General features: G+C 36.1%; 1 protein-coding gene across 1 annotated transcript in view; it reads right to left on the reverse strand.

Annotated features, from left to right (window-relative positions):
* Window positions 1-21293, reverse strand: part of LOC136831091 (probable E3 ubiquitin-protein ligase HERC1) — an 801341-nt gene that overhangs the window by 317945 nt on the left and 462103 nt on the right. Inside the window, exon 39 of the mRNA XM_067091041.1 lies at window positions 1137-1187. Within this exon, the coding sequence (XP_066947142.1) occupies window positions 1137-1187 (51 nt within the window). The remainder of the gene's footprint in view (window positions 1-1136; window positions 1188-21293) is intronic.

Genomic DNA, 21293 nt, shown 5'->3' on the forward strand with positions numbered 1-21293 from the left:
ATGATTTGATATTAAGCGATATTTGTAACTTCATGATCGTACATAAATAACGATTGTGATAAAAAAATGTCATATATATATATATATATATATATATATATATATATATATATATATATATATATATATATATATATATATATATATATATATACATCATATATATATATATATATATATATATATATATATATATATATATATATATATATATATATATATATATATATATATATATATATATATATATATATATATATATAGGCAGTCCCAGGTTATCGGCAGGGTTCCGTTCTGACGGTGTGACATTAAGCAAAAATCACTGATAACAGAAAATTGGTGACTTTCGCGGCTTATCGGTGCCGACATGCCAAAAATTGCAGATCTTCGGTTATCGGCGCCTCTGTTAGGTATGTATCGGTGCCAACAAATGGAAATCAGCACTGAAAATCACCAATTTTTGTCACTAGGCAAGTGCCAAAAAACTGTATTTTCTCTCATAAAATTTCTGTTCAAATCAATGGTTTTACTTACAGAGCCATGGTGTTCTATTCATAATGCCATGATATTCTATTCATAACACATTTTCTTATCCCAACTTTGCACCCTTGTCCATTTTCCATCTTCTCGCATCACTTCATCCATGAAGATATTAAATAGGCATGGAAACACCTATCTCAGACCTTCTTTATTCCAGACTAGTCCCTTTCCCACCTACATACTGTCTCAAACTCAAAATATTTCATTACAAACACTTGATCTGCACATTCTCTTGTTAGTCTAAACCCACATTGTTCTTCCCTTATTAACCTTCTGTCATCTGCTTTTGTCTCTCAGTCAAAACCCTACCATACACATTCTTTAGTATACTAAGTAATGATATGCCCTTATAACTCTAGAAAGTCACTTCTATCATCTTTATTCTTATACTAACAATTATTCCTCTCACACATACATTTAGCACCATTCCCAAATCCAGACATAAGAGACCAGCCAAAGAACCTGTCAACATATCCATTAAAAGCAAAGGATGACTATACTTTGAGTTACCTTGTTAATCCAGCAACTGTGAGAACTATCCTACTGCATTAGGCCTTAGCACAAGAAATCAGCATAAAAGCAAATACAGTCCTTACCTTCTGTTCACTGGGACGATTTTCTCTTTCACCCGATGCAAAAGTCTCCAGCTGTGAAATAAGCACCTATTTAGGGTATAACTACAAGCAAATCAAGTAAAAGCTATGGCCTTATGAGTTGAGGAAAAATATCCTGATTACCATACTGATACAGTAAAACAATATAGATAAAATACATAATGCACAAAATAATACACATATGCCCAAATAAGCATTATTACTAAACACATAAAAAGAATTTTAATACTGCTCTTCTAATTTAGTATCAGGAATTAATGCTAAGATTTACTTGGGGGAGGTTATTTTAATGGAAATTGAGCATTCAGTTAAAAAGTAACAAATTTACTACATACAGTAACATGATATCATGAATTTAAAACTGTGCAGTAACACTTCATAACCAAACTAAATGTTTATCCAGTGGGAGCAGGTTTTAATCGATGAAATAAAATAAGAATAGTGGACTGGGCAAACACTGTCCTCTTATAATTATGTACTACATACATGATAAAAACACATTTACAAAGACCAAGTAATTGCTACAACACAACATAATTATCAAATTCCACACTCCCAGCAACCATCTATAAATGGCAGAGATTCTTACTTTAGAAAGTCCACTAATTCAGCAACTTTGGAACATCATGGTGGAATCTCACTTCTCATGGAAATCCTAATCAGTAATTTTCTCCATTTAGACAAGGAGTCAACCATAATTTAAAAGCTTTAAAAGAAATGAAGTAAAAATGGTCAGCTATGCTTTTAGCTAACATCATGGGGTAACCAGATTTCCCCTTTCAAAATCAAATGCAGTGTACTGTACAGTATAATGTTTTGGGCACTTTCTACCAGTGGTCCTTCAGGAATTCCTTCTGCAAAATGATACTTCTTTTCACCAACTATATATTTTCTATCACCCTGTAGTTCAAAGACATATGCTACACTTGATGTTCTTTATAATCTCTGTCCTCAATTCCCTGTTTTTCAAAATGTACATTTATGATCTCATTGTTCAATGTTGAAATTTTTCTAGTCTAACTTAATTTCCTCCCACCATTTTTCTTGTAAAAAATAAAATTAACCTGTTACTCTACTCCACTGCTTTCTCCAAAGCAACCTCTCTTCTCATTATTACATACATTTCTAAATTCTTAGAGCATCTCTTCAGGAGATGTTCCTGCAAAATCCAAGTTTTTATACTATCTAACTTTCTTCTAGACAGCTTTTACTTTCGCTCTCCATGGTTCCTTAGTGTTTGCTTAGCCCTCTTCTCCAAAATTTTCTTAACAAATGAGACCATCTGATCACCAACTCTATCTTGTATTAAATGGAATGAATGAAATTCAGAAAAACAGGTTTTGACTTAGGAAAAACCTATTTTTGGTAGTGGCTGTTGAGTCCTCAAGGAGTTACCTTCCATGGTCTACCATAGCTCCATGGTGACCAAACTAGTATCAGAGAATTCTCTCCTAATTGGTCTTTTTGGTCAGGTATTGTGTTGTAATGATTAACATTATAACACGTGATGGAGTATATAATGGACTCAAAGATAAGAGGGTACTTTCCCTTATCTTCAGCGAAGCTGAACCCAGTTTTTCCAATGTAAAAGAACCTGCAAGAAAGAGAAGAGACTATTGCGCATGTGTGTCTGCCCTCTTGTTTACAACAGGGCCGTTAAACAACAAGGAGCCATTACTCTCTGTTGGTCAGTGCAGGATGATACCGTGCCTAAATCCCATGCCTTTTTGTCAGGGAAGTGGGAGGGTTTTGAGGACTCAACAGCAACTACCAAAAATAGGTTTTTCCTACGTCAAAACCTGTTTTTTGATAGAGTAGTCGCTTGTCTCATCCTCAAGGAGCTTTACAGAGAAACTGAAAGGTGACAAAAAGGGCTTAAGCTCTCAATTTTTAATCCCAACACCCCAAAGGAAAAAACATTTCTGGTCCAAGGTCAAGCCACAAATTTCAAGTCCCATTCTTTACTCCAAATATTCTTCCGGTTTTGGTACCAAGGAACAAGAAACTATACACAAAATTACACTTTGGGATGTAATTCTACAGTGGCTTACCTAAGCATGCTGGGTTTGGGTGCAGGACGTCGCCCTTCTCCTGGCAATAATTAGCATACTCACCATCAATAACACCCCTGGTTTTCTGCTGTAGCACCTAGGGGTTATGATTAACCATGCCACCTACTGAAACACAGTGTAGTTGAATTTGTTCGAGCATGTGGCAATAATTTGTGTGTGTGTGTGTGTCTTCCTGATGACCACCCTGTACATTTGGAGACTTCTTTGAAAGAGATACTTCTGAAGAAGGCCAACGATATACTTACTTTCCTAATATCATGTGACCTACGAAAGGAGTGTAGATTTGCCTTTTTAATGAGAGACATTGCAAGCATTCTCAGCTCTTGTAGGGACAGTGGTTAAGTTTGTATTAGGGTGTAGGAAAATAGGACCTTCAGGGATGTTTGCTATGACTTCTAGGTCAACCTTATGAACAGTACTTGAACCGGGCGTAATGTCTTGTCTGCTGAATTGAGTTTCCTTATAAGAATATATTTCCTTTTTAAAGGATCCTCATTCTTGGCCAGGAATGATGGGCCAGGGGAAAATAATAATTGATGGTCAGCTGTTTGCATGATGCATCATCCCCATGTACAAGAGCCCAGTTCACAAATACGAGCTCCTGATGCTAATGCAATCAAGAGGATCGCCTTTTGTAGCATGTGCACTGTGGTTGTAGAGGGTTCGCTGAATTGAGGGGTTGATAGAAGTCTAAGCACCTTGTTCAGGGGCCAAGTAATTGGAAGCCTTTTGGGAGTGGGCCTTTGTAGTGCAAAAGACTGCAGAAGGGAATGACAACTTCTATACTGGAGTCAATCCGGGATCCATAAAGAAAGGGTTCCATTAATGCAGTCTTGTATGTCATGACTCTTGTAACTGCAAGGCATTTGTCTTCAAAAGGGTATATAAGAAAAATGAAAAGTGTTTCTATATAAATCTCAAGTGGGCTCTAAGTATGGACATAATCTAACCATATCTTCCATACGGACTGGTATTGCCGCATAGATGATGTCTGTAGTTTTTGCTCTAGGTACCTAGCAATGCTGGGTGAGTAATTTTCACAATAGATATTTAAAAAATCCATACATGAAGGTCTCGGCTCAGAAAGGAGGATGCGTAAATGACTTTCTCTCCTACTGTCTGGGATAGAACAGCGGACAATAGTGGAATTGATCTTTTTGTCCGTGTTGAAGTCACAGGAACCAATGCGTGTTTGGCCAATTTGGGGCTCTTAAGTAGGCTGTTCCTTTGAAGGTTAGAAGTTTGCTCAAAACCTTCGAAATCTGGGACAGTGGAGGAAAAAGATATTATCCTCCCCTTGTTCCAGTCTTTAGGAAGGCATCTCTTGCTGTTGTTTGACTGTCCAGGTTTGGAGACACATATACAGTATTAGGAATTTGTGATTCTCGTATGTGGCACAAACAGGCCCACTTCCAGTTGTGGAAGCATGTTGGCTATTGTTTAAAAAGAGTGGTTGTCCAACATCCACTCTGTTGAGGCTGTTGTTTTCCTTGATAGAGAGTCTGCTATTATAACGAGACCCCCTGTGGAGTGAATTGCAGACGTGTGCCACTTGCTTCGGATGGCTAGCATTATCATACTGAGAGGAGGTGAACGTGATCCCAACCTCTTGATGCAGGACATAGTAGTCACATTGTCTCTCTCTTCTGGAGGTTTGAGTTTTTTTAGACAAAATGACAGCCATCAGCTCCAGGAAATTGATATAAGAATTCCTTGGAGTGGCTGATCACATCACCTCCCTGCCATCTGACGATCCTCCCAATGTCTTCCCAACCTATCAACAAGGCATCTATGTGTATTGTCACTCATACATTATTATTATTAAAATAGTTTAACCAGACCACTGAGCTGACCTTCAGCTCTCATAGGGCTGGCCCGAAGGATTAGGATGGAATGACAAGTCTAGGCTAGAAGCCTAGCACTGGGACCTAATAAGTCACTTGTCAATGATGATGAATGAAAATGAAATTAAAAGCTGTAAAAAGGTATACGCTTTCATACTGGAACACACTCATACAATAAATACATTTAAACTCATGCTTCCATACATACTCACTAAAAGGTATATAAAAATTCAAAATAAATTAGTAAAATCATAAAATTTACTTGTTTTAAAATTCATTATTCTGATTTTTTTTCTTATATTTTCCAATTAATTTGCAGCTTCTCATAAACATTAAAATGGGTGCTATTGAGAACGTTGAAGATTCTGACAAAATTTCTTCTATCGGTCTATTTCCGAAATTTGATAATCGCTGCAGGTTATATTGTGGACATTCACACAGTATATGCTAACTGTTATCAGCACATTGCAATCTGGGCATTTGGGAAGAGGGCCACATGGACTGTTCATTAAGTGTCCATGTGTCAATCGAGTATGGCCTATTCAAGACGTGTCAGAATTACTTGTGCTTGTCTTTCTCTCTGATATAATGAACTCCATTTTACAACACTGGATTTTATCTGTTTTAATTTATTATTTTCAGGTTCTTCGTTCCATATATTTTGCCATTTTTTTACAAGGACTGTTTTTATATATCTTGTATAGTCACTGATAGGGATGTCTACATTTGTTCTTGTCATGTGGACCGCTTCTTTAGCTGCTTTATCAGCCTCTTCATTTCCCTAATCCCTACATGGGCAGGGATCCAACATATTTCAATATTTTTTCCCTTATTATACAATTTATGGAGAGAGAACTTTATATGTTGTACAATATTATTTTTTTATTATAGCTTTGAATAGCTTCTATAGCACTCCTGGAGTCGCTATAAATTACAAAATTATCATATGAGACTTCTCTTATTATTTTTATGGCTGATACTATTGCACATAACTCAGCTGTAAATACAGAAGCTTTGTCTGGGAGAGAGAACTGATACGTTTTGTTTTGGGATACCATGGCATATCCTCACTTGTTGTGACTTAGATCTGTCAGCATATATTGCGTAATGTGGATCTTTTCGGATAATATGCTCTGCAGCATGTTGTCTATGGTATTCTGGAGTATATGAATGATTTTTTGATAAATATTTCAAGTGTGTACAAGTTCTCATTTTATTCATTGTCCAAGGAGGAGGCGATTTTATTATTACAGGTAATTGTATATGTATATTTAGCGACTCAAACAATCTTGTAGCTCTAATTGGGAAAGAAGGTGGATGCTTGTTTATAAATACATCTCTTAATCCAAATAATTTTTTAGTTGGAGAATCATTTGTCTGAATTCTCAGAGCACTCTTCATTGTTACTGGCTCTCTATGGAGAGACAGAGGTAGTTCACCACATTCAACTTGTAAAGATGATGTTGGTGATGATCAAAAGCTCTGAACATATTCTAAGGCCCTCATTATGAACTGGGTCTACGTTTTCAGCGTTGCGTCTGATGCCGAGCCATATATTTCACTTCCATAATCAACGATAGACAGCACTGTTGCTTTATACAATAAAGTAAGGGTATGTCTATCGGCTCCCAAGTAGTGTTGGATAGTTTTTAATTAGGTTTAATGCTCTTTTACATTTTGATTTCATGTATGTTATGTGGGCTTTCAGTTCATATGAGTATCAAATACTAATCCTAAAAATTTTGCTGTTTGGCCAATTGGTATACTATGGTTTCTGATTTTCAAGTCTATTTCTTCTCCTTTTTTCCACTTTTTATTTTTATAAAACATGATTGCTTGGGTTTTCTCTATGGAAAATTTAAAGCCTACAGATAAAGCCCATTCATCTATTTTTATTATACTTTTATTAATGATTCGTTCTGCATGTTTTATTCGAGATGCTGAATAATATATGGCAAAATCATCCATATACAGGTTACTTTTAATACCAATAGGTAGATTATTACTGATATCATTGATTGCTAAAGTAAACAGCGTGCCACTAAGGACGCTTCCCTGTGGAACACCATTTTCAAGAGGAAATGTTCTAGACAGAACATCATCAATTCTCACCTGAAAACTGCGATTTGTCAAGAAGTTTTGGATAAACATAGGTAAATGTCCACGGATGTTATTTTCATGTAACGCTTTTAATATTGCATACCTCCATGTAGTATCATATGCCTTTTCAATGTCAAAAAACACGGCTATAGTAATTTGTTTTCGTTCAAATCCTCTTCGTATGTGATCTTCTAAGTTAGATACAGAATCCAGTGTCGATCTGTTACATTGTGATCCAAATTGTGTGGGAGTCAAAATTTTGTTTTCTCGAATGTGCCATGTTAGTCGAGCATTTACCATTTTTTCTAGTAATTTGCATAGACAACTAGTTAAAGAAATTGGTCTGTAATTGTTTACATTACTGGGATCTTTTCCTGGCTTGGGGATAGGAATAATTATAGCTTTACGCCATTCATTAGGAAATAAATTTCGAAGCCATAAGTGGTTATAAAACTCTAATAAGTATGCCTTTGCCAAAGGTGCTAAGTGGCAGATCATTTCAAAACAAATACTGTCACCTCAGGGGCAGATTTATTGCTGTTCAACAATGCAAATTCTAACTCATCCATATTAAACTTTCTATTATAATAAATATCTTCTATGGTTTCAAAATTAATTGTTATTAATTCTATATTATTTTTCCTAGTTCGAAATGCTCATCTAAATTTTTGTCGCTACTTACTTTTGCTAAACTTTCACCTATTACATTACTTATTTCTTTAGGATCAAGCATTCTTTTCCCATCTTTTATTATGGCATGTCTAAGTGGTTTAACATGGGTACCATTTATTTTCCTAAATTTTTCCCATATTTTTGTATGGGAGTATTATTAGAGAGATCTGATACATATTTTCTCCATGAAATGATTCTTCCTTGAATTACTTCTCTTTTAAATTTTGCAGATACTTTGTTATATAGAGGTTTTAATGTATTAATTTCTAATAATAATATAGTCAGTTTTGTAAGTTTTCTTCTAATATCGGTAATGATTTATTTATTTTACTGAATTTTCTATTCAAATTATCTAATCGTCTCCCAATTTGGTGTTTTACTTTTATTAATTCTGTTAGTTTTTCAGACCACCATGGGACTTTGTGTTTTGTTGGATGAGATTTGGATTTTGGTATTGCTTTATCAGCTGCATTTGTAATGAAATCAACAAGAAATTTATTAGTTTTATTGTGGTCTTTTGAATATTCAAATGGTGGGATATCCCTAGTGTGGAATTCATATTGCTCCCAATCTGCTTTATAAATGTTATATTGAGGACATGCTTGGTGGGGTTATTTTGTAAAAATGAAATTAATATTGGGAAATGGTCACTTGTATGCAGGTCGTCAACTGTATTCCAATCTAATCTATCTACTATTTTTGTTGTACACAGAGTTAAGTCGACTGAGGAAAATGTTCCATGTGTTTTAGAAAAATATGTGTTGATTTCCTTGTCATTTATGCAGCAAATGTCATATGAATCTATGAATTCTTCTATTTTATTCCCTGCTCTATTTGAGTCTGTACAATTACAGTCCCACATCGGGTTGTGGGCATTAAAATCACCTACTATTAATATAGGTTCTTTGGTGTTATTAGATAATTCTTTAAGTTTGTCTAAGTCATAATTTTTATTGGGTTGGTTGTATAAATTATAAATTACATAATTATCATTTTTTATTCGTATTCTGATACTCGATATTTGCAGATCATTAAAGTTTACAGGTACTTTGTCATAACATAGTTTGTTATGTACATATATAGCAGTACCTAAATTTCCTTCTTCCTCTCTAGATGAAGATGCTAAGGTATATTTACTTATTGTTGATATTGTTTTGTTGACATGTTGTAAACATAATATCATAGGTCCGTATTCTTTTAGTAATCGTTGTATTTCTCCTAGGTGTAATCTGGTCTGTAGACCATTTATGTTCCATTGTATTATATAGCTATTGAAAATATTTTATTATAACAGTCGAGTTTTACTCTCTTTTTTGTATTATCAATTTGGATTTTTCTAATAATTTTCTTACGACATTCATTTGTTTTTCTTTATAATATATTAAGTGCTCAACGCACATGCAACCTTTTTCATGGGTACTCAAATCTGTGGTTTCTTTTTTCTATATTTCATAAAGTTTCTTATAACGTTTGTTAAGCCATCTTTTGTTATGTTTTTGTTATCGTTGCACAATGCAATGAAACAATCATTACATCCAGAAGAGTTGTCATGTATATTTCTTTCTTTATTTGTTCTTGTTGTCTCAATTATTGGTGATGGAGTAATCTCTTCTCCTTTGACATATTCATTGTTGTCTAAGGTATGGTTGTCTCCACTTCTTCAGTATTTTGGATGTCTGTATCCATTGGTTTTACTATTATTTTAGGAGATAATGGAATATTCTTAACTAGTTTTTGTTTTTGTTCTTTCTTCATATCTCTTGTTTTTGTTTTGACTGACGTTTCTCTAACAATTGTTGGTTTCTTTGTTTTGGGTGGTGTTCTTTCCAATGGCCTTTTTTTATCTTTAATTTCTAGTCTATCAGGTCCTTCCTCTGTTATTTCTGTAGTAGCATCCTCCTGTGTTGTTTCTATTTGCATTAATATTTCAAATGAATTGGATAAAATGTTATCCATATCATTTGTCCCTGTTTCTTTATTCTTTACCATTTTAGTTTTTATTTCCAAGGCATTAATTTCTTCCAGAGAATTACTTTTCTGTGCTCCGTTAGTTCTATTTGTATGCATTTTTGTTTCATTATTGGTTTTTGTTGTTAAAGAATATGTACGTTTCTTAGACGGATCTTGAATTCCTCTTACTTTCAATTCTAATTTAGCTTCTTTTACAGACATTCCAGTTCTTTCTTGCAATATTTTCAACTCTGTATTGTATATATAGTACATACATTCTTTGGATCTTGCATGATGGTTTTGCCCACAGTTTATGCACTTTGGTTCGCTGCACTTCCATTGTGTGGCATGTTCTTCAGATCCACAATACGCGCATACAGGTTCATTTCGACAATATTTTTTCGCATGTCCATATTTACTGCAATTCTGACATTGTAGCGGCTTTGGGACGTATGGTCTTACTTCTCTGGTTTGGCCTAAAATTTTTATTTTCTGAGGTAGGTCTTGGCCTTCAAATTTTATTTTTGCGATTTTCAAGACTTGTTTGTTCTTTTCTTTACTTGGCAGATCATATAGTTCGCAATCCTGTACTTTGGAGTATCTCTTTTTAAGTGAGTCTAATAGTATCTGCTTTTCAACTGGCTCGTTATTATTCTCAGGAAGTACAATAGTACCCTGAATACTGTTCATAGTATCATGTTTTTTTATTTTTATATTTATGTTATCTATATTTTTTATTGATAAATAATTTTCAGATTGACTTTTTGTCGTGGCCTCTATAAGCCAAGTCTTTTCTTTTATTTGTCTAAACGACATTTCAGTTGTAGAGTGTCTGCTTAATAAATAATTTTCCAACTTGAGTGCTGATATTTTCTGGTCCGTTTCTAGGGTTAGAAACCTTGACCAACTGTCACTCCCAAAGAGGGAGTCAAAGTGAGTCAAGGTTGGGTCAAGACGGTATTTACTTTTTACTGGTTTCCTTTGTACTGGAGCATATGGTTCCAGTGTTATTACATTCTGAATTTGTTTGGACTTTTCCAAAGAAGGGTTATCAGATGAGGTTCCAATGGTTGTCAACCGTGCCGATTCGCTACCATCAAAGGGTCCAGGGGTACTCAAATCCTTAAACTTACTGGTCATAAAGATTGAGAGAAAAAAAAAAAAAAAAAAAAAGAGAAGTAAACCTGAAAACCTTAAAAAGATATCATCAGCCTTTCATGGAGTTCATTCCTCCACTAATGGCACAAGTGAGAACCGACTCCCAAATGTCCGCATCCCTACCCTACCCCAAAGGGGATGGCACAACATGATTAGAGTGGCTCAAGTGTAAGCCAACCCGCTTGATAGGACTGAGAGCATTACTAGAATACAATCATCCCCACCCTAATCACATTATGGGCAAACCGGACAGAATGCCGAGAGTCCTATTCCCAGAACTAGACCCCTGGAATCCGTGGTCCAGTCCGTAGAATAGTTCCGCCTGAAAACTCAGGTCCGAACATTATCGGGCAGTTGATGGTCCTGCCACGGTTCTCACTATTTAGCTTCGGATATAAACCCAATCCCAGCTATGATACCTTTTCCTATTTACCAGGTCCAAGAAATTTGTACGAAAGTGAAAATATCCACGCCATTTAAATCGAAAGGTTTGTAGGTGATCCGTCAGGGCCCGGGCTCTTATTCTTCGTAAGAACGAAGAAGAAAAGCCAGGGCCCCTTACCCCCTCACCACGTGAAGGAACCTACTTCGAGGGGTGTCACTCATACAAATGGAGGAGTCAGGGTGACCTGTTTTGCCAGAGATTCCTTCCAGATCCAAGGCCGAAGTATCTCCTCAGCCTTTTTCATCTTCTGATGAGGTCGGTCTCGCATCTTTTTTCTTGCATGCGACAGCCAGAACTTATTCACATTTTTAGTTGCAATCTAAGTATTGGATCTACTACTGATGTGAATTGCAGCAGGCCCATCATACATTCTAATTGCCATCTGAAAACTCTGGGCTGTGCAAGGAGCTTTTGAGGAATTGCCTTATTCTGTTTTGAGTATGATGGGGAGAGACAACAGGCCAAGAAGAGTATCCCAACACAGTCCCAGCCAGTGAAAGTGTCTGCTGGGTGTGAGGGTGGGATCTTTTCAAATTTATTAAAGAACCTTTTGACTGTAGTCTGTTGACCATTGCTCTTAGGTTTTTCAAGCATTCTTTTCTTGTGGGCTCCCAGGTCAACCAGTTGTCTAGGTAGGCTATTAGCTATTCCTTTTTGTTTGAGTTCTCGAACAAATACCATTGCTAATTTTGTAAAACATTCTTTAGGCAAGGTTTAGCCCAAAGGGCATGACTTTGAATCTGTACGTATCTTTCCCTAACTGGAAACTTAGGAAGGGGCAGAAGGGAATGGCAATAGGGATGTTCCAGTATACATCTTTCAGATCTATAGAAACTGTCAAAGTCCCTTCTGGAATGATTCAAAGTACTTGGGCAACGGTAGTTATCCTAAACTTTTGGCCAACAATGTCAATGTTGATTAGTTGAGGATCACTCCTCTTTTGGAGGAATCCTTTTACAGGACACTGAAGACATTTACTTGGTGGTGAATATATGCATTTTTCTCTATGGGCCACAGTAACAGGGCCTTTCTGCACATATAAATAATGCTGCCCCCCCCACAGGGAAAAACTTCCATTGTCTGTGATGTCGCCGAAGCTGACCCCCACCCATACAATTCTTATTGGTATCTACCTCTTCCTCTGCTTTCGCCTTTGATAGACATTCCAGGTGTTGCTTTTCCTTTTTCTCCCTAGAAGATGGTTTCTGAACCTTGTGAAAAAGGATGCCCTTGCTGTTGTTGTTGTTGTCCCTTTGTAGGGAATTGTCCCTTCTGACCACCTACCTGTTTTTTGAGGAAAACTTTTGGGGTGACTGAAGGCTTAAATGATTTTTCATCAAAGCAAGCCTTTTTTGGGGTTGGGTAAGGGGAAACTTTGGGTTCTTTGTTTCCTGAATTCACCTTTCCCCAGAAGAGCGTACACTGTACAATTCTGTTGGCAGGCATGCTCGTTGAGTTGAGCCACAACAGCTTCCTCAAAGTGATTCTTACAGAAGAGGTTAGACTGTAATAATGCAGTGACATTGGAGAGTGATTTCATGGAGCCCTATAATGCTTCCATTCACGCTTTTATGCGCCATTCTAGGAAGTCACAAAGTGCTTCCCATCGGGTTCTCATAAGACTTTTGGTCTCAACAGCAAAAATTATCTTGGAATCTTCTGGAAGCCTATTGGTGGCAACTTCAAGCAAGGTGGTAGAAATTTTAATACTAAGGAGTTGGAGCCTAGCATAAAATTTCTGACGAGGCTGTCCCCTCTGAGAGCCTTCTCATAGGGGTCCCAAGCTGCTGCGTAGGTATATCTAAAGGGAGCTTTTTCCTTTCAAAAGGGAGTTGTAGCGCTGTCCAATCCTTGGTGGAATTTCCCGAAACTGGGATGACCGTGGCAGATAGTTTTAATTCTGCCACTGTATCTTGTTTTTAGTCACTATAAATTCTGAAACTCTGTCTTCACATGATTAATAATTTTGAAAGTGAAGGGACAGAAGGCTGAGGTTACTTGGTGAGCAACTTGGGTCTTATTCAAAATGGAAGTAGAGATCCATTTTTTGCTGACCTGGTAAAGGGTGATTTCTATAACTTTTAATGATATAGGCACAGGAAGAAAACCATTTGTTGGTGGTTTTTCCATGTCTGGTGAAGATAGTACCAGGTGCCATTCTGTATTAGGGAATGCTGCCCTGTTTCTAAATTCTACTTGTACAACTTCGATCATAGTTTTTCTCTCATTAATTACATACTTGCCATTGGGAGAGAAAATGCACATTGAGGCGTCTCGCCAAGGATTATCAGTATCATCACAGGTGAGTATTGGAGCCCCTGTTATTTTGGATCTGAAGTTTGTATTCTGAACTGGCCATTTTGTTGTTTCCAGTCAGAATTCTAATGTCAGACCTTGTTTGGGCAGCATTTGTACCCACGCTTTTACACTATGGGGTGTACATGACAGACTTACTTTCCTTTTCGGAATCATGCTTCATGTCCCTTATATATTGCCGTTCTATGGCAAGGGCATCTTTGATGGTAATCAATTTCCTTACGGAACTGATCAAATGCCGCAAACTGTGTATCCCCTTTGGGGTAACTTGCGCAATCTAACTGAGCTTCAGCAACTGAACTGAAACTGCCTGTTAATCAAGGGGCAGAAGTCCTGGGTAAGTTACTATATCCCTCTGAAAATGTAGTCATTTCAGTAGGAGTTAGGTGGATCCTAGTATCCCTTTTGTGGGAAAGATCCTATTCATCAACAATAGCTGCATGGGGAATAGAATTCCTTCTGGAAGGTTTCTCCCATGGATAGCTAAAATTTGTTCCTAAGCCTTCTGGGTTCAGCAGGGCCATTACAGGGGGAATGTCCACTTCATATTCTTTAGTAAGAATGTCAACCCCATGCAAAGATTCCTCTATTTCCTCCACAGGGTTAACCTGGGAGGTAATGGGGACTGATGTTACTGGGTTTTGGCCCAAACATAGATCTTGTTCTGAGAAAGGGTTAAATATCTGCTGCCGGAGTTCTACCAGAAAGATATAATCTCCCCCTTCCTCACCCCTACCAGACCCTAGGACCCAGTGAGACAGCTTAAAAGGAGCTGTTTCATCCCTAAAACTTGCTGCCAGGAGCATATCTTGGAAATTTCCCTTGTTTTTTACAAGGACTATGCTCATGGCAGGTGGTATGGGCCGTACCCACTGGCAAAAAGTGAGACAAGCAATTTGCTACGGAACACTTGAACTGAGGATCCTGCCTAATGGCAGCCCTGTAGTGATATAAAACAAGTTGTTATTAGAAGCTAGTTAACATTAATTTTAAATGAAGGACACTTCTGTAGTTCCTCATATAGTTTCCATATTATAGGTTAACTTGATTACAAGTGAGTAGTTGTAATACATTTAATTTAATATCTATGTTAACTTAAACCCTCTAAGGTTTAGGTTAGTTTTCATACCTGTATATGGCTCTATTACTTATACACTGTTAGTCCTTTTGGAATGGCTATGTGAAATTTTTAATTCTAATTGTCATGCCATTCAGACTAACTGCTATGAAATAATTTTTTTAAATAACCCAAGCTACTATTTTATATAGCTTAGGTTAATGCTTCTAGTATAATCTACATTAAGCTAAGAATAGAAAATTTCTTAGAAGGTTCTCACTTAACCTATTCTACGTCACTGACTATTCTAGGATTATTTAAAACTTAAGGATATAAATTACACAGAAAATAATCCTCTTATAATCTGGTTTTCTGTTTCATATGGCCAAGACTACCCTTTTATCTGATATTCGGCCATCGCTGTTTTAGGCTAATAGTAGGATACTCCTTAAAAAGGGGTACCTTACTTAATCTGGTTAGGCTACTGCCTGTTCTGGGTTTATATCATCTTTAAGAATATAGGCTACATAAGATCCTACTAGTATGTAGCCTTACAGATATGCTACCGAGTCATAAAAACTAGGTTATTTTATTGAGCCTAGGATACTCTTTATACATAATCCTAAGCTTATTTGTTCTTTCTTAGCCTAGTATAGGGTATTGCCTAATCCAGATTATTATAGATCGCTCTTAAATGTATAGGATACATAAAAACAGAACCTTACTAATATGTAACCTTTTAGTTAGTCTACTATTTTTGACTAACCCAGGTTTTGTTTATATCCAATCCTAGTGTATTTCATCCACTATATAACACAGCAATTTGCTAATGTGTAATATTATAATCTGGCTATAATTTACTCTAATCTAGGCTATTGCCTAATCCAGATTATTTAATTCACACTTAAGGGTATGGGTTACATGAAACACAATTACCTTAGTATGTAGCATTAAGGCTAGGTTACCATCTCACCCATCACAGATTACCATTTCATTTAGTCCTAGGTTATATGGTTTACGGTAACAATTTAGTCCAGAAATGGGATGTTTCATAAAAAGTTATCACTTAACTTATTATAAGGTACAGTAATACCCCGAACTTGTGCGATTTGAGTTGCACGAATTCACAGGCACACAACCCTTTCATTGGAACCCAACTAATTGACACATATAAGGATAGGAAGTCAAAGTGCAGACCCCCCGAGACCTGATATCCTATCACAATAGTGACAAGCTTCCATTAACCGGAATGAATACGTGCCAACCCTGTGCTATAAGTTCTCTGATAAGGGATTTAGCCGGGGCGCTGCCTAAGGCAGACGTAACTGCATGAGGCTCTTCCAGCTCCCAGACTAAAAATAGGGTTTTCATTTCCCTTCAGGTTCAAACCCTGTTTTTTCACATACACGGGAACATTTGCGAATAATGAGAAACCCTGCAAAAGTATTTGTTTAATTTTCTGTGTAATTTATAAGTTTTCAAGCTTTATGTGTAAATTAAAATAACATGAAATAATAAAAGTAATAATTTCTCTCTCTCTCTCTTTTATTGAGATGAGAGAATTTTAATGGTATACGAATATGTTTATTTGTTTTGTACGATAAATAAATTTTTTACCTAATACAGTAATAAGTGCTGATTTTCAAATATTAAGATTAATAATAATAATAATACAGTGAACCCCCTTCTTCGCAGGGGATGCGTTCCCCCCCCGCAAATAGCTAAATCCGCGAATACTTAAAACCCCTCTAAAAAGACTTAGAACTGCCCATTTTGATAGGTTAAAACACAGAAAAATCCTGTAAAAATGCACATACCTGAGTATTTTAATAGTTTTATCACAAAAAGTGCATTTATTCATGAAAATGATATGAAAATACAGTAATTAGTGAATATTTCTCAGTGAAAAATACCGCGAATGGGCGAATTTTCCGCGAATAATGGCTAGATATGTTCCACAGAGAAACCCACGAATGCATGAGTCCATGAATCATGAGAACGCAAATATGGGGGTTTACTGTAATAATAATAATAATAATAATAATAATAATAATATAACTGTAATTACAAAATTCATATGTGATACGTATTTTAAACAAACAAATATCTTTCCCTCATCTTCTGTGAAGCCCAAAGGCAAAGCTGTCAGACATGTCGATTTAACATGACAAGAAGGGGGAGTGTTGCTGATTAGTGGGTCAAAGGTTTCTTACATAATTCTCTCTCTCTCTCTCTCTCTCTCTCTCTCTCTCTCTCTCTCTCTCTCTCTGTCCATAATAATTCATAAAAAAATTCACTCTTAAGTAAGGACAACTGTTATCTGTCTCTCTCTCTTGTTCTTAGCTAGCACAACCTACGTATTACTGTTTCTCTGTAAGTCTTTACCTGTAGAGTAGATAATTTTAAATTGATTCAATTTTATCTGTACGTCTACAAACTGTAAATGCACCGTTCTAAAACATAGAGCATAGAGCACTTCAGAGCAAAGAGATAGAGACAGAATAAAGAAGTTTTTAAAAACGAGGTTGAGACGACTTCTAAAAATAGATCCGTGGAATGGGGAGAGAGAGAAATAGTATACTATTTTTAATGGTAATGCATTAAACTAACTTTTAAATGAAATTATAATAACTTTAATGTCATTTAAAAGTTAGTTTAATACTTTGGGAGCATGATTAGGGTCATGCTTAGTGTTTAAATTCTAGAAATAAACACTTATTAGCATTTTTAGAGACTGTGCCAACCTTACGTGGAAATTTGCCTTGCGCAAGGGGGTCTGGAACCTAACCTCGTGTAAGGTCAGGGTATGACTGTACTGCCTAGTCCTGGATTACTGTATTTAGATCATGCTTAAGTGCACAGGATTATATAAAAGGAAAAAATTATACTAATATGTAGCCTTATTGTTAGGTTTTCGATTTATTTTGCCCAGATATTCTAATTATCTGATCCTAGGGTCCTTGGTCTAAGCTAGGCCACTTAAGGATACATAATCCTAAGACACAGGCTACAGACAACATCCACTGTTAATCAAATCTAAATTATTCTCACTTACTGCCTAGATTATTGTAGACATCGTATAATCTGAAAGGATTTTCTATATTAATGATAAGTTGTGGAACATTTCTTTTAGTTAAAACATTCAGTTAGAATTTAAAACAATTTTTGCTTTACGAAACTAGCAATTGAAAGATGGGTTCCCGCTTTCACACATAAATGATCAATTCCAAAAGTTTAAAACTAAAACTTTTAACTGGAACTTAATATAAAGAACTTATCTTGCTATTTTTGATGTTTCCATCATCCTTGATAATAAAATGAGAGAAAAGTCAAATTTTTTCGGAGAGTTGGTAACAATGTTAACCGATCACTATAGACCAACAGAGAGTAATGGCTCCTTGGTCTTTAACGGCTCGGTTACAAACAAGAAGGCGGATGTGCATGGGCAATAGTCATTTCTTTCTCTTTCTTGCAGGTTCTTTGACGTTGGAAAAACTGGGTTCAGCTTCGCTGAAGTACCCTTTTATCTTTGAGTCCATTATATACTCCATCACGTGTTATACAGTAATGTTTATCATTATGACGCAATACCTGGCCAAAACGACCAACTAGAAGAGAATTCTTTGATATTAGTTTGGTCACCATGGAGCTCTGGTAGACCATGGAAGGTAACTCCTTGAGGACAAAGCAAGCAACTATGCTATCAAAATACTTAATTAAAATACATACTGTACTCAGAAGACCATCCTCCTGAATTCTAGCCACATTATTATGAATAACAGGGATTCCATTCATGGAACTAATCTGTATTTTGTTTCACTAATGTTCTTCCAACAACAAAATCCATCAGTGACAGTAAAAATAAACTTAACTAAATAGAAGCTTATGAACACACCAATAATAAAATATGTAATAAACTTAAAGTATCCAAGGATTTGTGAGCTACACCTAAACTCTCAAAAATTGAAAATTCTTACAATCAACCCTACTCTAAATTTTCACGATGTTCACTACAACAAACATCTCAATATTCTTAATGTTTCCTTATCATCATAACTCACATCCACGCTAGCAGCAAAAAAAAATTTCTGGTGATAATGATCTATATTTGGGCCACTCCTCATCTTTCAATACAGTATAGCTTTTATGCCCCGAATGATTAAGATCACACCATTGCCAGTAGAAGTCAAGATGCCACAATCACGACAAAGTTCAAGTTTGGTTGATACTGTATTGGGGAAGTATAAGGGTGTGACTGGCACACAGATCTCCACAGCAACCTAACCAGCGGATCAGGTTTAGTCATATTCTCTCCAAGAGAGACGAATTGCCTAAATTAAGAGAATTTTCTGAGAAAGTCAATGGGTTAATGGGACCTAAGTCTGATGTATCAAATGCATGTTTAAAACTCACTATGGACATCTGAATTACTTCATTTGGATCTTCAGGCTTTGTAGTGACAAGTGTATCCAAAAAATGTGAAGAAATCAAGGGGTTAAGAAGGGATTGTGGTTATTACAAATACTGTACTGCACATAAGTATATGATAAAAAAGTAACCAGTTGCTTCTATGTATATAATTCTATTTACAATATTATTATTGGAAATACTTAAGCAAAAAAAAAAATTCTTTTCTTACAAGATGTTCAGTGTTTTATCTCCATCATATAGATTCAGTGAAAAGTCATTACCTCTGGGGCATAATGATTAATAAAATACTGTACTGGCATACATAATTTTACCACCAACTTTCTCTGTATCACTGTCAGTGTCAATATAACAAATGAATAAAAGAACTGAGTCCTTAACTAAGCATTTTTAAGATAAGGCTCTACTGACAGAATGAAAGACTTCTTGGTGCAGATAATATCCACTGCATTCGAGCTAAATACTGAAAAATTCTAATTACAAATATTTTTAAATTTAGAAATTAATACAGGGGAGACTCAATTACTGCTTCTCCTGAGGTTCAGCTGTATTCTTTCCTTTTTCGGGGTGGAGGAACCTCCAATAAATAAAAGCATTAGTTTGTTGTATTAACACCTGAGTATGAAAAAAAAACTGAATATCAATACTGATGTTTTACCGTTTGCTTCTTCCCTTCATGGGATTACATGTGAAAGTTCTCTCCACTTGTTGTTGTCATGTGTACTTTCTGCCTGAGTTCCCTTCCAATCTAGGCCTTCTAAACTTTTCCATAAATGCCTGTGTCTTTCTACACATCATCTTCCTGCTCCTTCCATATCTTCTACTATTCCTCATTTCTTCTAAATACATTGCCAAATCACCTCAATCTCTGAGATCTGTCTATTTTCAAGCTGCTGGACATCAAGTCTCTCCATCACCTCCATATTTCTAAAAAGATCTTTTCTTCCATGCTCTTGTCCATAAATCTTAGCATCCTGTAGTCATATATTATATTTCAAATATTTGCATTTACATCTTCTATTGACCATGCCTCTATTGCATGTAGTAGTACAGGCCTTATACATACAACATAAGATACTTTTATTTCCTAGTAATTTAGCAATCTCTCCACTTCATCCAGGTTACTGCTACTTTTTTCCAAAATCCCCCTCTCAATACCTGCTTTCCAGTCCAGTGCATCCCCCAATGAACAGAAATGTTCCTCTCTTATGACTTACCCTTTTACCACAATCTCCTCCTCTTTCCCATACACTCTTTTTATATAGTTCACACAATAAAAATCCCTTATCATCATCTATTGTAGCCACAATTGAGTTCACCAACACCTTTCCTAAAGCATCCACATGGTCACTTTTCTGACCACTTTTTATCTGCCTCCATTCCAATCAAATCACCATAAGCACTGCTTTGCTTACAGTGATTTTCAATTGTCTTCCTTCGATTCTGCTAACACTGGGTTGTTTGCAAATAGCAGCATGCATGGGACTCCCTTTCTGCACTACAATGTAGCTTTCCTTCTTGACATGCAGTAAGACCTCAGGGCTGACCTGTGATGGACTCTGACATTTACCTCAAATTCTTCCAATACACCTACTCTCTTCACTCTATATCTAATGTTATGGTACAGTAGCATCATTATCAACAAATAAATAGTTCTCTCCCTCTTCGCCTGGTACTATTTTTGTTCCTGCTTCATTACACAGACTGCCTCTGTTATTGACCTCTGGCATAACACAAAATTAACCATTATCAACTTGAGCAAATTTTCTTAGCCTCTCCTCCAGCATCTTCTACAGTATTTTCAGAGCATTCTTGAACAATCTTATTCCTCTACAGTTTCTACATTCCAGTGCATCTGCTTTTACTTAGTATAATATTACTGTCATACTTTTTCCCACCAGTCTGATCCAATCCCTTAATTTATTAGGTTTTTATGATCATTTCCGATCAGTTTGCTTTTTATTAACTATCTTTTTATTCTGGATCGTTGTAAAGCTTTTCAACTTTTCATCTCCCTGTAGGCTCTTGTAACCCCTTCATGTATCATATGCTCTTTCAGTCCTTCTATTATGCTAACATAATTTTCATTTTCTTCAG

Source organism: Macrobrachium rosenbergii, chromosome 48, assembly GCF_040412425.1.
Source record: "Macrobrachium rosenbergii isolate ZJJX-2024 chromosome 48, ASM4041242v1, whole genome shotgun sequence".
Classification (NCBI taxonomy): domain Eukaryota; kingdom Metazoa; phylum Arthropoda; class Malacostraca; order Decapoda; family Palaemonidae; genus Macrobrachium; species Macrobrachium rosenbergii.